This window comes from Helobdella robusta, assembly GCF_000326865.2.
Source record: "Helobdella robusta unplaced genomic scaffold HELROscaffold_10, whole genome shotgun sequence".
Classification (NCBI taxonomy): Eukaryota; Metazoa; Annelida; class Clitellata; order Rhynchobdellida; family Glossiphoniidae; genus Helobdella; species Helobdella robusta.
In genome coordinates, this window is record NW_008703571.1 from 3,666,346 (window position 1) to 3,682,650 (window position 16,305).

At 32.4% G+C, this 16,305-nt stretch overlaps 1 protein-coding gene across 1 annotated transcript; it reads right to left on the bottom strand.

Annotated features, from left to right (window-relative positions):
• Positions 1–10,490: 10,490 nt before the first annotated feature.
• Positions 10,491–12,920, bottom strand: HELRODRAFT_166849 (hypothetical protein; the record flags this gene model as incomplete). The annotated part of the gene is made up of 3 exons (XM_009012042.1): positions 10,491–10,600; positions 10,889–11,064; positions 12,778–12,920. 3 exons carry the CDS (start codon positions 12,918–12,920, stop codon positions 10,491–10,493), a joined length of 429 nt encoding a protein of 142 aa, XP_009010290.1.
• Positions 12,921–16,305: the final 3,385 nt, after the last annotated feature.

The following is a 16,305-nucleotide window of genomic DNA, read 5'->3' on the forward strand; positions in this document are numbered from 1 at the left end:
TTTCGACTCCCTATTTTGAACTTTGATCCGGATATTTATACATAAAATTGTCTACTATTAATGCCGTCTCCCAGAAAAATTTTTCAATATTTTCTTTACAACTTTACTTGAATACCACTACTTAGTGAAAGATGATATCGACAACATAAAGAAGTCAAAGTAGTAAAATGATCATGATTGAACCTCTTATAGACAATGGTGGTAAGAAAGAGGTGTCAAAAAATTTCAAATCAAGTAGTGGGAGTCAAAGAGTTTGTTATCCGACTACCACTCCCTGACTTATCCAAGTCAATGAGTTCAAACTTCAGGTTCAGTGGAAGCACTTATCGCTCTATTTAAGAGGCAAAGGAGAAGGTGATAAACGTTGAAAAGTACATTTCAGTGAGTTGCTTAACAGACCTGAATCTATGAACAAATTAAAAACACACGGAAATAGAATCAACTAGTTTACCTATGACTGAGATAGAGAAGGAGATGGCAGATAAAATCGACTTAAGGGAGGTAAAACGCCAATTAATCAGATGAAGAGGAACAAAGCACCAGAAATTTGCAAGATAGCCGCAGAATTGCTACAAAACACAAAAACAGACACAATTAAATGGCTTCACAGGTTAATAGACGCGGTATGGAGAGAAAAGATTATTCTAAAGGACTGGAAGAAAGCAACAATAATTCCTATCCACAAGAAAGGGAATAGAAAAATATGCAACAACTCAAGAGGAATAAGCCTGCTCAGTTTACCGGGTAAGGTGTTCACGAGAATAATTTTAAATCGTATTGGTGACACCATAGAAGGTCTTCTCAGAGAAAACCAAAGCGGATTTCTGAAAGGTAGAGAATATTCTGATCAGATTTTTGTGCTAAGACAAATGATAGAGAAAAAGATAGAGTTCAATGAAGAAGTTTACACATGCTTCATAGATTTTGCCTAAGCGTATTATTCTATCTGGAGAGAAGGAGCATGAGAAATCTTCAAGAAATATGGGCTATATTCAAAGGTGGTGCGATTGATCTAAAATCTATATGGTACGGTTTTGGCAAATAAGAATGAAAGGGGAGAATTTGAATGGTTTCATAAAGAAACTGGTTTTAGACAAGGTTGCATTTTATCACCGATCTTATTCAACATTATTCTGAAAAATTTTATCACCGATCTTGCATTCTATCACCGATCTTATTCATTATTATTCTGGACTACTTACTGAAAAGACTGGAAAAGCTTGAGGATCTTCAAAAAAGTGTGGCCCCGATAGATATGCAGGATGCAGAATACGCGAATGTCTTCTGGGGATAATGGAGTTAACCGACGTTTTATAACAGGATAGGTCTGAATATAAACATCAAGAAAACAAAAGTAATGCCAATCACAAAGACATACGGACCATGGCCACAGGTGAAAGTGAATGGAGAAAAAATAGAAACAGTATCAGAATGTATCTATATAAGAAGTCATATTAACAAGGTAGGTTGAATAGAGGAGGAATTGAAGAGAAAAAAAGCGCTAGCAGGAGGAGTATTTCAAAAACTATACATCAAAGTTTCAAAAGACATGACGTTGGGCTAAAAGTCAAACTAAGAACCTACAATGCTTTGGTTATCCCGGTTTTGATATATGGGACTGAGTCGCGGGTATTAACGAGAGCTATGGACAAAATTTGGGTGCCTACGAGAACATGTGAATCAGAAAAATTATGTGAATTGCTACAAGGATCATGTCATAAATGAGGAAATCAGGACAAATGAATGTTAGTTATTAAGAAGAGGAGATTGAAGTGGGCAGGGCACATAATTTTTTTATTCTATTTCATTTTTTATTATGATGAGGATGAAGGATTTCAGAACATCTAAGAAAATCTGAAGATATCAACCAGAGGGGAAAAGATTAAAAGGCAGACCTAAAACGAAGCAGAACGGTGTTTTAATCTAGATTTGGAAAGAGCTGAGCTACCATTACACGAGAGAACTACTGGAAGGACAAAAGTAACACTAGAAGAGATTGCGAAAGACAGAAACGGATGACGACAAGTCATTTTGGCCTCTTAAGGCTGGAGACAACCGACAGAGGAAATAAAAAAAAATAAAAAATTACTATGTATATATATGTATATAAATATATATATTGGATTAAGACTGTTAGAAATGCAATTATTGATGAAAATCACAGCATGTTCAGCGTTAGTTAACTTCCTGTTTAACTTTTCGATTTTTCTAACGGTTAATCGTAAATCATTATCTAGTTTCTTGAGTTCAAAACCATAATTTTTGTTTATTTCATGCATGATAGAACAAAAAAGCTTTTTTCGGTATCCTTATACCATCTTGGTGCTCGAATTGGTATGTTGTGTATGTGGCCAGATGCTCAAATATATATACTGTGTCCTTACTTTACTTTGTTGATTCCTTATTTGTTCAAAGTGAATACTTAACGCTCATTTAATTGGTTTTACAATCTTCAACTTTGTCCAATATAAACACTTTTATTAATCAATTTAAAGTTTTAATTTTATTATCAACAAATTGAACAATTTCCAGAAAATTCTAGTAGGGAAAATTGAAATGACAAACTTTAAATTGATTAATGTCAACAATTCGGTAGAATTCAGTAGTATAAAATCTGGTCTCCTTTCAATATATATATATATATATATATATATATATATATATATATATATATATATATATATATATATATATATATATATATATATATATATATATATATATATATATATATATATATATATATATATATATATATATATATATATATATATATAGAGATATATATATATATATATATATATAATTATATATATCTATATAAAATTATAAAATAACAGTACATTTTGGTTTAATAAAAGTAAATTGTGGTTTTAATAAATAGATGTACATTATTTTGGTCTGTTAAAAGTAAATTCTGTTTTTAATAAAGTAAATTCAAATATAATTGGAATAAATTCTGGCTTTAATAAAAGTAAATTCCAGTTTTAATAGAGTAAGTTTTGATTTTAATAAAAGTAAATTTGTTTTTAATAAAATAAATTTCAGTTTTACTATATTAAATTCTGGTAGGTTCTGTTTTGCATAGGTAAGTTCTGATTTAATGAAGCAAATTCTGGTTTTAGGAAAAAAGGAGGGAGGTAGATTCGAGTTTGATAATTGTAAATTTGGTTTAATAAAATTAGATTTTAGTTTATTAAAAATAAGCTCTGGTTTTAATAAAAGTAAATTTTGATTCAATATAAAATAAATTTAGGTCGTAATAAAAGTAAAATTTGGTTTAACAAATGTAAATTTTTTTGAGGGATACTGGAGTGCAGAAGCACTTCTCAAACCTCAGTAAGGCAAGTATAGAGTTCAACTCTAGAAAGGCTTCTTGAGGGGAGGGCTAGGGGATTACAAGGAGTCCTTGAAAAGCGAACTCATCGAGAAATTATCAAAATTTCATCGAGAAATTGTCAAAATACATAATGCAAACAATATGAAACCACAACGAATCATAAACCATATCGGCTCTGATGTCGCCCGGGTTAACAAGGTCCGCCTCTGCTGGTCACCAAAAGTAACTCTAAGATTGAAACAAAATACCAAAACAAAAAGTTTAACGTAGCCGCATACTACGTAAGAACTCTTAACAATACAATCTGCATCGAAACCGGCTAACCCATCACAAACAAGGTCGACCGCATAATGGCAGAGTGCGAGAAACATAACACCAAAATTGTAGCCCTTCAAGAGCACCGACTCGTTACATTTGAATCGGTTGGCCATAGCCAGTACGCAAGACAGCCCCTGGACCCGGGCACAATCCAATTCATCATTCCTTTGCCATAGAGTTGCCCTTTTATACAGCAACATGGTGGCTCAGGTAGTCAACTCAGTGACCCTCATGTCAGAGCGCATTATCGCTGCACACATGAACACCAACCTAAAAACATGCATTATCTTAGTGTATGCACCAACTGAGACACCCGAGTTTTGAGTTTTAAAGCGACTTAAATGATCTATTGGCAACATACGAGCACCATAGTTGCCGGCGACTTCAACGCAAGAATCTGCGATGATAGCCGCACGACAACACTGCTATCGTAGAGAGACTAACGACAATGGCGTTTGAATTATAAGCATTTGCGAATCGACCTTCGATTCTGACACCTTCTAGGTGGGAAAACTTAATACTTCTAAATTGAGGAAAGCGAAGGCATATAAAGAATGTGAACCAGATTTTAACTTTATTATTTTTCAATCACCTTCGCAATCTGAGCCAAATGACTGTATCCAATATCCAATTTCAAAGTCGTTTTATAAAAATATGTTTTACTTGTATGCGTTATCAACTTTTTTTTATATGCTAGTTATCACTCCAATTTTTTTCTTTAGTTTCAATAATTTAGTTAATTTGTACATTAACTATATTTTAGCCTTGATGATACTTTTGTTAACTTATTAATTTCATTTTGTTTCCAGGTAAATCTGATGAAAACGCTTCATCTAAATTACCAAGCTTTACTGTGGCTAGTTCGCAACCTACAAAAGATGATGCTTATGAAACTTTCATGAAAGAAATGCAAGACCTTTTGTAATTTATAAACAATGAATTAGACGTAATAAGTTGAATGCACAACTGTCATTTGTCAACTATGAATATTTCAAATACGTGTAATAAAAATCTCGTGGCGAGAACGATGAATCTATTTTATTGATAAATTAAAATTATTTGAGTATTTTAAGATGCTCTTTTCAGAATAACAAAACTGCTGAAATTCGATATTGCCTAACAATTGTTTTGATTCCAGAATAGCTTCAGCGTCTTTTGACGTGATCCAACTTCGACTCTTCGATCAAAAAATTTATGACTCCCGATTCCTAGATAATTTTTCAAATTTTGTATTACAATTTTAAAAGCACTGCCTTATGATGAAATAAAAACAATTTTAAGTCGGTTATCAATCGTTTCCTCAATACAATTATTGTATATTTACATTTTGTTTTAAAAATTTTCTAAAAAGTTTTTGCATGTGCGACCCTTAGATTCCTTGGCTCATCAATGATATCTCGTACTAGTTCGTTTATTGTGTCAGTACATCAGTGAAAAGGACAATCGTTATATCAATCTACCAATATGCAATTGTGTACGTTTGCCTCTTTCTATTATAGTGATTATGCATTAAATATAAATTTTCCAAGCCGATTATAACTTTTTATGTTCTGATGAACAACGGACACGGAACTGCTTTTTGAAAATAGAGCTTCCGTTCAGCTTGATGACAACTTCACGTTTCTGGATGATTTCTTACTTATCGACGGTTTTTTTCGCTCTGAACGAGAGAGTTGATTCTCTTGTTTTTCACTAAAATATTATTTTGGCAAACGTTAAGTTTCGTGCTTTTATGCATGTCGCTATAGCTGTAAAAAAGTTAATTTAAAGGTTAAAAGTTTAACTTTTAGGGTTAGGTTATTTTTGTTAATGTAAACTAAAGACTGACCAAGACAAGATTGTAACGGAAGAAGAAGAAATTGCTGAGATGCTCAATAACTACTTTGGATCGGTGCTGACAAAAGAAAATACAAATGACATAACGGAGCCAAAAAATTGTTTGGGGGAAGCCAAGAAAGGGTGCTTACAAGTGTTTACATAACAGAAGAGATGGTTGTCGAAATACTAGGCAGTCTCGAAGAGAATAAAACTCCAGGAATAGATGAGCTGCACCCAAAATTTTTAAAGGAAATAAGACGTGAAGTAGGAGCCACACTGTGCGAAATATTTAATAATTCTTTGAGATCAGGAGATATACCAAGGGATTGGAGGGACGCTATCGTCACGCCATTGTCCAAAATGTAAGGGTTCAATTCAGTCCCACTTGAAAATTTCAAATTTTTTATAATGGCTGAATACGAATGTGTGCTTCTTGTAGACTTGACTACTAGAGGTTGTCGCCGGCTGAGACGATTTTGTGAGGCGTTCGGCAGTGACGACGGTCTCAACTAGGTTGAATTGTTGTCGAGTCTACTACTGTCGACTGAGACCAGACGTGAACACGTCGAACGGGTTGTGAAGACGAGGTTGTTCTTGGAATGCGTTAATATAAATTACTAACTGACGACGAGGTTGTTGTTGGAAAGCGTTAACATAAATTACTTGTGGCTCAACGACGCTGGGTATCTGGCAACTTCTGGCTTGCGAATGCGATTGGACGTTCATTACCATCGTCATCAGGTTGCACTAAGCAACATCCCGCCGTGTAATCGCTGGCATCTGTAATTACCCGCCGTGTGATCACTGGCATCTGTAATTAAGTTAAAGGATCGAGTATAGTCTATGGTATACAGACTAGTGGCGTTTTTTAATTGCCGTGTCACCGCCTCTAACGCACTCTGATGTGCGGTCGTCTCGATTTCACCCGATCCAACAACATGTCCCAGATAGGGTATTTTGGCCTTTGCAAATCGCACTTTTGTATGTCGAAGGTTATACTAGCCTGCTTTACCACATCAAAAAACTTCTGAAGGTGTACCATATGATCCTCCCAGGTTTGAGAAAACACAGCGATATCATCGATATATGCCTCGGTGAAGAGCTGGATTTTTTTGGTCATTTCCTTCATGGCTCGAACAAACGTGATACTCGCGGACTTCAAACCAAAGGGCATGCGTTTGAATTCATATAAACCCTCATCACACACAAAGGCAGTCAACCATCGAGACTTTTCTTCCATGGGGATCTGCCAGTATCCGCTCTTTGCATCAAAACTACTGAAATATCTGGCTTTTTTAACCTTCTGTAACACTTCACGTAAATCAAGGGTAAGATATCCGTCACTTGCCGAATATTTATTTACATATCGGTAATCTACGGCCAGTCTAGTAACTACAGACCAGTTAGTTCAACTTGCATTATATGTAAAGTATTGAAAAAAATTGTCAAGAGGAATATAGTCGACCACTTAAATTCTAATTGCATAATAAATGACAGCCAACATGGTTTTATGAAGGGACGATCCTGTCTATCTAACCTATTGGATTTTTTTGAAGATGTTTATGTTAACTTAGACCAAGATAACTCTGTAGACGTAATATATTGAGATTTTGCAGAAGCATTTCATAAGGTGCCACATAAAAGATTATCCAAAAAGTTACAGGTTTATGGGGTAGAAGGAAATCTGCTACAATGGATGAAAAATTGGCTGAAAGATAGGAGACAACAGGTGCGGATAAAAGGAATAAACTCGAAGTGGATAGACGTAACAAGTGGCGTGCCTCAGGGATCGGTATTGGGACCGCTATTATTTGTGATATACATTAACGACATCGACAAAGAAATAGTCTCTAAGATTTCAAAGTTTGCAGATGATACCAAATTATGTGGGAAAGTCAACAACGATGAAGATGCGGGAATATTACAAAAAGACCTAGCAAGACTGTACCAATGGTTCAAGGACTGGCAAATGCTTTTCAACGTTGGGAAGGAAGAACGCTAAGTATGAATATAAAATTGGTGAAAAAGTACTACGATCAACTGAGGAAGAAAAGGATCTTGGAATCATTGTTCATCAAAGCACAAAACCGTCAAGACAATGCACAGTGGCAGCGGCCAAAGCTAATACGATCTTAGGATTTATAAAAAGAAAAATGGTCAGCAGAGAGAAGCATATCATACTGAAACTGTACAAAACTCTAGTCAGACCTCATCTGGAGTTACTGTGTTCAATCATAGAGCCCATATATGCAAAGAGATAAGGAAGTTTTAGAAAAAGCACAACGTAAAGCCACAAGAATGATTAGAGGAATCGGAAAAATGGAATACGATGAGATATTAAAAAATGCGACTTAACATCATTAGAAAAAAGAAGATGCTGAGGAGATCTAATCCAAACACACAAATTGATCACGAACAAAGAAACAACACCATACTCGAGATTTTTCAGGCTAGTAAACAGTGATAAACTACGATCCGAGTTGATAAACTACGTTCAAAAACTCGGATGGAAAAATAAAGAGCAGATTTTTCAGCAGTAGAGTGGTCAACGCCTGGAACGAGCTAAGCGATGATGCAGTCTCTGTGAATTCACTCAAGAGCTTCAAAGTCAAACTCGGTCAGATAGCATATTATGAGATCTAATAAGTAGTGGTTCTTACACAGACTCTAATCTTTTGAACCACTTTAAACCTTGTTAATAATAATAATAATAATAATAATAATAATAATAATAATAAACTATAAATTAACATTTTTACATCTATAGCGTCATGCATAGTTATCTGCGTTGCCGTTGGGCACGAAACTCAACGTTTGCCATAACTTTGTCTATACCTAATAAATAATTGTTTACAATAAAAATATGTGTCTTATTCTAGAAATAATATTTTGAGCATATCTAGACTTATCTACTTTGTCTTCGGCGGGACTAGTCCGGTAATAATAATAATAGGCATAATAAATCTAGTTCTAATATAATTAATTAGAAAATAAAGAAATAATTAAAAATAATTTCAAGCATAATAAATCCTATTTTAATTGTAATGTAATTATTATTAATAAGAATAATAGATCTAATAACATAGATGATTACTCGTTCTATTTATACTCTACATCTGATAAACCAGAGATGGAAAAGTAACCGAACTCGAACCCTACTATCGATCGAACGAAACTTTGAAACTGCTTTGTGCAATTACTGTTTTTAGAAGTGATGTGGTACTTGTACCTGGTAGTACTTATACTCGAGTACTATTCGAACACCAATTTTAAGAAAGTAGATGTTCAAAATGTGTTAACGTGTGACACGTGCATATATAACTCTACATGTTGTTATTAAATACGCAAGTTTTAATAATAATAATAATAGTTTATTATTAAAGGGTGCGAACTGAACATTCCTATGCTCCCAACAGGAGAAAAAAGAAATATATAAAAGCAATATAATTAGCCAACCATGCAATATATAATAGTAAGTAAAATGAGTATATACCAAGCCTATAGTAACGTACAAACACCTCCGAAAATAAACTATATAATGCAAAATTAAGGTAAATTACTTAATATTAATGTGTATATATACCCAAACCTTTGATCATTTAAATGACATATTTATATATATTTGAAATATATATATATATATATATATGTGTGTGTTGGTAATAGACCCTAATTTTTACAATATTCTATAAATTCTACCGAATGTTTGGCGTTAATATGTTTGTAGTTCGTTTTTTCGATTTTACAAAATAGATTTATATCAGTCAGCTTTATAAAAGAATTTACATGGAATATCTTTTAAACAAGTGTCTAACTTTTATTTGAAAATGGATAACATCACAAGCATTCACCACTTCAACATTCAAACCATTCCAAATAACAATCGCTCTTTTATAAAAACAGTGCTTCCGAAGGTTCTTGTTAAATTTTTGAGTTGAGAGCTTGTATTGATGAACTCTTGTTCTACCATCCCTTGCTATGACCAAGTTGGGATAGCAAGACGGCATCTTTGCATCGCGAGTTAGCTTAAAGACCGTTATCAGATCTGCCCGCAATCGGCGATACTTCAGAGTCGGAAGATATAAAACGATTCCCATAATTGAGACCTCGGCAATCTTTCAACAATTTTGTTGGCCGCTTCTGTACTCTTTCGACATCTTCAATCAACTTCTTGGTCCATGGAGCCCACACGCTGGATACATACTCGATTCTAGATTTGACAATAGATTTGTATAATAACAGAAAAGAATATGAAGTTAAATGACCAGGATTAAAGTTTCGAGAAATCAGACCTAAATAACTATTGCATTTAATTATACTACTATAAATATGCATATGGAATGTTAGATCGCAATCAAAAGTCACTCCCAAATCATTCATTTCTTTTTGAGAATCTAAGAATCTAAATTTTTAAAGAACCTGGCATCATCAGCGTATAAGTACACACTTACATCCGTTCTATCTGCAAATATATAAAATAAATAAATAATTAACAGAGTAGGGCCTAATACACTACCCTGCGGCACCCCACTAAAGACACCAAAGTTATCTGATATTGAACTACTAACTTTTACCATGAAGATCTGTTTTTTTAGGTAATTCTTTATACAATCCACAATCAAATCTAGATCAATCAAATCACTCTATAAGATTTTAATTTAGTAATAAGTTCATCACGAGGAACCTTATCAAACGCTTTCTCAAAATCAGTGTATATAACCTCAACTTTTTTACCCTCATCAATCGCCAAACTCTATTCATCTACCAACTTTAATAACAACAAAATAGCAGATTTCCCAGGCATAAAACCAAACTGTCTTCGATATTAATTTAAACGCAACAACCGATATATTGAATGAACTTCTTTTTATTAAAACCTAACTAAATATTTAAATCAAGTAAATCAAATTAACTCCTCGTACATTTTTTGGTGTCGCCAACAAACAAGCATTTTCATTGGCAGTCGATGATGCTAAAGACGCGTGTGTTGACGGAAATCTTATTGAAATTTGTTTCAATGTCGTCGGCTTTGCATGAGTTTTGAGGCTCTCATGAAAATTCTCGGCAATGGACGATCTGGATGGTAGGGTTCCACCAAAAGATTTATGATCATATTTTGAGGAGCTGATGTTGTCATTATTTTTATAATTTGGTATTTCATCATTAGTTTGTTTCTGATGTTGTTGTGGTTGCTTCTTCGGCTGCCTCCTATACTCTATCCTTTTAGTAAAGCTTTTAACTCTGCTGCTCATCTAGTTGCTCGTGCCCCTTTCTTTTCTCATATATCTCCATATCTTGTTCTCTTGCACTGGCTACCTAAAAAATATAGAATAATTTTTAAAATTTGCACATTTATGTATAAGTCTCAATCTAAATTATTTCCTAAGTACTTATCAGATATATTAATTGAACCTAAACGCCCCGGTTTACGATCGTCCTCTTGTTCTCGCTTTTTCTTAACTGGTGTTAAACACTCTTTTGCTAAATCTGCTTTGGCTTTTTTTGGCCCTTTTCTTTGGAACTCTCTACCTACTTCTCTGACTACTTCTCCATCACTTACGAACTTCAGAGCGGATCTCAAGGCCCATCTGTTTGCAAAATTTATTGAGGAGCGCTGTTGAACATCACGAAAATAGCGCTTTACAAGCTAATAGATCGATAGATTGATTGATTGATTGACTGACTGACTGATTTATAGATTGATTGATGGCAGGTTATAAAAGTGGTGTCAGCGAACGTATAAGGAAATTGAATTTTTTAGCACTTTTTGTGAATTGTAATAACCATTCATAAAATTTAGTGGATGTATATGCAGCAAAAAAATATTGCAATGATAACATTTTTTGGAATAATTGAAGAGTTGTATGTTTTTTTTTCACGGTCAACACAAAGATGACAAAAATTGAAAGATGGTGTCCCTATTTCTCTTAAATCTAAATCTGAAACGAGATGGAGTTTGAGAACTGAAGCCATAAAACTTATTGAAGATCATTGGATGCAATATTAATTGTACTTGAACAATTAATAAACGATACCTCCAAGACCATTGAATTATCTGAGACAAATTCTTTACATCAAAGAATTTTTTATTTTGACTTTTTTACTTTGAAAGTTTTCTGGTATCGAGTTTTGAAAACCATTAACCGTGTTCAAAAAATGAATTTTTATGACGCAGTCAAGTATACTGAAGCCATCAAAAATCAGTTATTTAATGACAATGATAAGAACTGATTGTTAATGAATGTGTCGAAACAGAAAAAAAACCTGTGCAAACAATGCGACGTTGAAATTGAAAAACGACAAAAAGAAATAAACGAATGCCTGAAGAAACATGTAGAGACGTTGATATGAATGCCGAGGAAGAACTTCGAAGAATTATAAAAAGTGTTGTGGACAAAATAAATTCAGAGATTAGTGACAGGTTGGCACGACAAAATAAAGCTGATCAAAAATATTGATCAGTTTCAATATACGTATCTTTGGCTTTATCGTAAATGGCTAAGATGGCTGAGAACATAAATATTCTTTTATCATGTTGAAAGAATCTTCACAATCTTGGGACCAATAAAACTTAACATTTTTTTTAAAAGCTTATGCAGTGGTTCAAATTTTGAGCACTATTTTCGATGTATTTAAGGTAGAAGTTAGTAGATCCTAACACACATCTAACTCCTGTTTTATCTGTTGGTCTCTTAAGATTCTTGATGGCGATTTAATTTTCTTGAGCTGGTGCTACTTTATTTTCTTGAATAAAATGTCCAAGATATTTAATGGTTTTAGCAGCGAACTTACATTTTCCTAATTTTAATTTAAAACCTTTTTCTGTGATAATTTGAAGAATTTTTTTAATAAGAATAATGTGTTTTTCCCAAGAGCGTGAAAATATAAGTATGTCATCAATATAGTTAATGCAAAAATTGTCCAGATTATTTCTTCTTATGATATTAGATAGAATACGTTGAAAATTTGCAGGAGAATTTTTAAGACCAAAGAGTAAAACCTTAAACATGAATTTTCCATACTTAGTGATAAATGAAGTTTTTTCTCTATCTTCCTTTTTTAATAATATACACCAAAATGCAGAATTTATATCAAGTACAGTGAAATATTTGCAATTTGGTACTTTATCTATGACATCATTAATAGTAGGGAATGGATAGCATTCAGGAACTACTAATTTATTTAATCGTCTGAAATCAATGCAAAGTCTTGTCCGACGACCATCATCTTTTTTAAAAGCAAGAGTTACTGGCGAGGCATAAGGGGATTCCGATTCTTCAATTAACTCAGCTTCTAATAACTTCTTGACTTGGGTCTTGATTTTTTCTTCATCAACTATGGAACATTTATATGGTCTTGCTGTTACATATTCATTTCTGGTTAATTTTATTTCTGCTTCTTTAGACTTCACTTTTCCTACATCATATTTATCTTTTGCAAACATATGTTTGTACTTGTTTATTAAATTTTAACTATCTTTTCTTCTATTTTCATCTTCAATGTGGTCTAAATTTTCACAAATCGTTAAAATTGACTTCTGAAATTTTAATTAAATTATTTTTTCTGCCTTTTGTAGATTAAATTGGTTGTCAGTCAGTTCATCTGATTTAACCATGTTGTGATTGTTATTCATCTTATCTCTTTCTTCTATATTGATGGTCTTGTTTTTATTAATTCTTTGTGGAATGTTAAAATTTTCATCTTGAATCAGTTTGAACTTTTTTATTGCATCTAGACTCGTCCGCAATAGACTTGTCAGTAATAGGTCATAGGAAAAATTGTTATTTTTGACTACGTATGTATTTAAATTATCCAATCTTAACAACTATATTTGCCGGGGCCGAACTAAAATTGAACCCACTGATGGTTTTGAAAGTACTTCTATTATTCATTAAGCCTAGTTTTAAAATATCTATGATTTTCCTATTTATTAGACTTATATTTGATCCACTATCATAAACCGCTTTAACTTTTAATTTATTATCGATTATTACGTTTACTCTTATCAGTGCATTCAATTTTCCCGGGCTTTCTAGTTTAAAGATTTCTTGTCAACTTCAATTTTCATCATATGTGCTTCGTCATCTGTTTGGTAGTTAGTATCATGAATATTTATTTCTCTTTTTGATGAGTAAAGAGTTTTATTTCTACATTCATTTGTTGAATGGTATCGATTTTTCCAGCCCAATTCTTCACACATAAAACACGGTTTATTTGCTGTAATATTAATATTCTTCTCTGACCTGATAAAATTTGGTCTAACAAAATTTTCTTTGTTTAGAGTGTTATTTTCATATCTTTGATTTTGTTTATTTAGAGTATTATTTGTCTTTGCTTCTAATCATTTTCATCTTCAATGTAAATATGAAAGACAGTAATGTTTATTCTCGACATTTCAATTTCTAAACATAGGTTTTCCTTCGCTAAGGCATAGTCTATTAAAGAACCACCTAAATATTTGTAATTATATGCGGTTCTTATTTTTTTCCAACCTCTATCTGCAAAAATGGTCAGAAAGGACTTTCTCCGTTCTGACCAATTAGTTAAGCCAATCTTTTTTAAATTTGATTCGTACCAATCTTTCAGTGACCCAGATAAAAAGAAGCGTAATGCTTCTATGACATTAGTAGGATTTAGTATTTTATGCCTTCTACATTCATTTTCAAATTTCTCTATCCATTCAGTAGGGTTTTTCTTTTTGTTGAAATTTTCCAGAATAAATTTTTTTTCAACGTCTTGCAGCTTAAAGTTATCATTCAGACTTAGCTTAGCTTCTAATTCCTTAATTCGTTCATTTAAAAAATTGTCATCTGATTCATCTCTATGTTTATTATCAATAATTTTTTCTTCTAACATATTATCTAAAAAACATAGATTTTCGTCTTCGTCGTAATATTCTTTTCTCAATTCATCATCGAGTTTGATGCAAATTGTGCGATAACCGTTGATAGGTTTGATAGAATTAATTGTATTGATAGATTGCACGAAGCTCTATCTCGCTTCGTAGATAGAGCTTCGTGCAAACTTAAATCTTTCTTCTCTTCAGGTAGGGCATACCATGTTTCTTTATTTTCCGATATGCCCGCTAATTCAAATTTGTCATTATTTCTTTTAATAATATGAAAATACAACTTACTTGTTTTTGAAGCCATCTTCTTTTTGGGATTTAATTTATAAGTTTGCTTTCGAATAACCTAATTTATTAATCTAAGTATAAAAATTAAATTCCAGGATCGTTTACAAAGCCAACAATAATAAAATATAACCACGTGCTATTTGCATTTATATATAAGATAATACCAAAGTAATGAAACATAATTTACAAGCACAGAATAGAAATACATAGATAATTATATGAAATATAATTTACATATATATATATATATATATGCATATATATATATATATATATATATATATATATATATATATATATATATATATATATATGCAAATTTCATTGAATACTTACCATTAATTAACTTTTTGAAAATAGAAAATACACTCAACGATATGGAATTGTTGTAAATCGTATTTATTGAGAACAAGTGACATAATTTGACTAACAACGTTGTTTCGGTGTACACCATCTTCAGAGCCTTGTGTGAGATGCAAATATTGCCATAAATGTGAACCAAATAAAATAAAATAAAATAAAATAGTATTTAAAATGTTACGTGTTGTGATTTAAAACAGGCCAAATGAAACAAAGCATCATATGAATAAATAATTTGAAGAGTTACGTTAAAAGCAAAATGTTACCTTGTAATGCAGATGAAATTGAATAATTAGTGAAATAAGTTATAGTTTAATATTAAAATAAATAAATGGATACATATTTAAGTAAAACAACTAAAGTAATTTAAAATAATGCAGCGGTAGGTAAAAAATTTTGCAAGATAAAACGAGTGAATGTATGGAATTTGCACGCAGTACGCAGTTTTATTGTATCTTATTGTATTTAGGTGAACGAACAGTATGAATGTACATTATCGAAATGGATATAAGTGATGTACATGTGTAGGAAAGTATCCAATGATTATGAAGGAAAGTTATAAAGATAAAAATATGCATGATACATGTGTATACACATGTGTAAAACAGTATTAATATTAAATATCAAATAGTGGGGCCAGAAAAAATGCATGAAACAATTTTTTTCAACTTTATTTCCATAATTTGCAACTCATTAGCAACATAACAAGTCCTAATTTATATCTTCTTTTTCCTTTCTCGTGCCTTATCCTTTCAGGACGTTTGCGACCATCGACCTACATAAAACCCAACCTTTAACACTTTGTAGTAGTTGAAATGTGGTGATACTCAACAAGTGACACAAGGACTTCACGAATGTTATTTGTTGTTGACCACGATCTCTTTTCCCCGCAATCTTTCCAGTAGTTGTTAGATTTTCCATTCGCTCCTTCCCATGATTTAATCAAAAAACTTTAACTGCCCCCGTCGGATTATCTGTAATAATTTCCTTTTTCATATCCGCACTGTTTTAATACACCCTCATTTGATGTATGAGAGGTCATACTAAGTTTCATAATTCTTCTCAAAAACCACATCTCAGCAGTCTTAATCTTTTTTTCCATTTTTTTTAGAAATTGTCTAGAACACAGAACCGTAAGTTAGCACAGAAAAATGTAGCACCCTAACTGTTTTAATTTTGTTGATATTCTGATTTTACTGTTGGTGAGGATGTTTTTCATTTAAAAATCATGTTTTTGATGGATGAATGAAGGAAAGTAAAAGGTTGCAATCCTGATAGTTACAAAAAGCTGAACAAAACAATCAATAAATGCGCTTAGAGGTAAAGGAAAAAT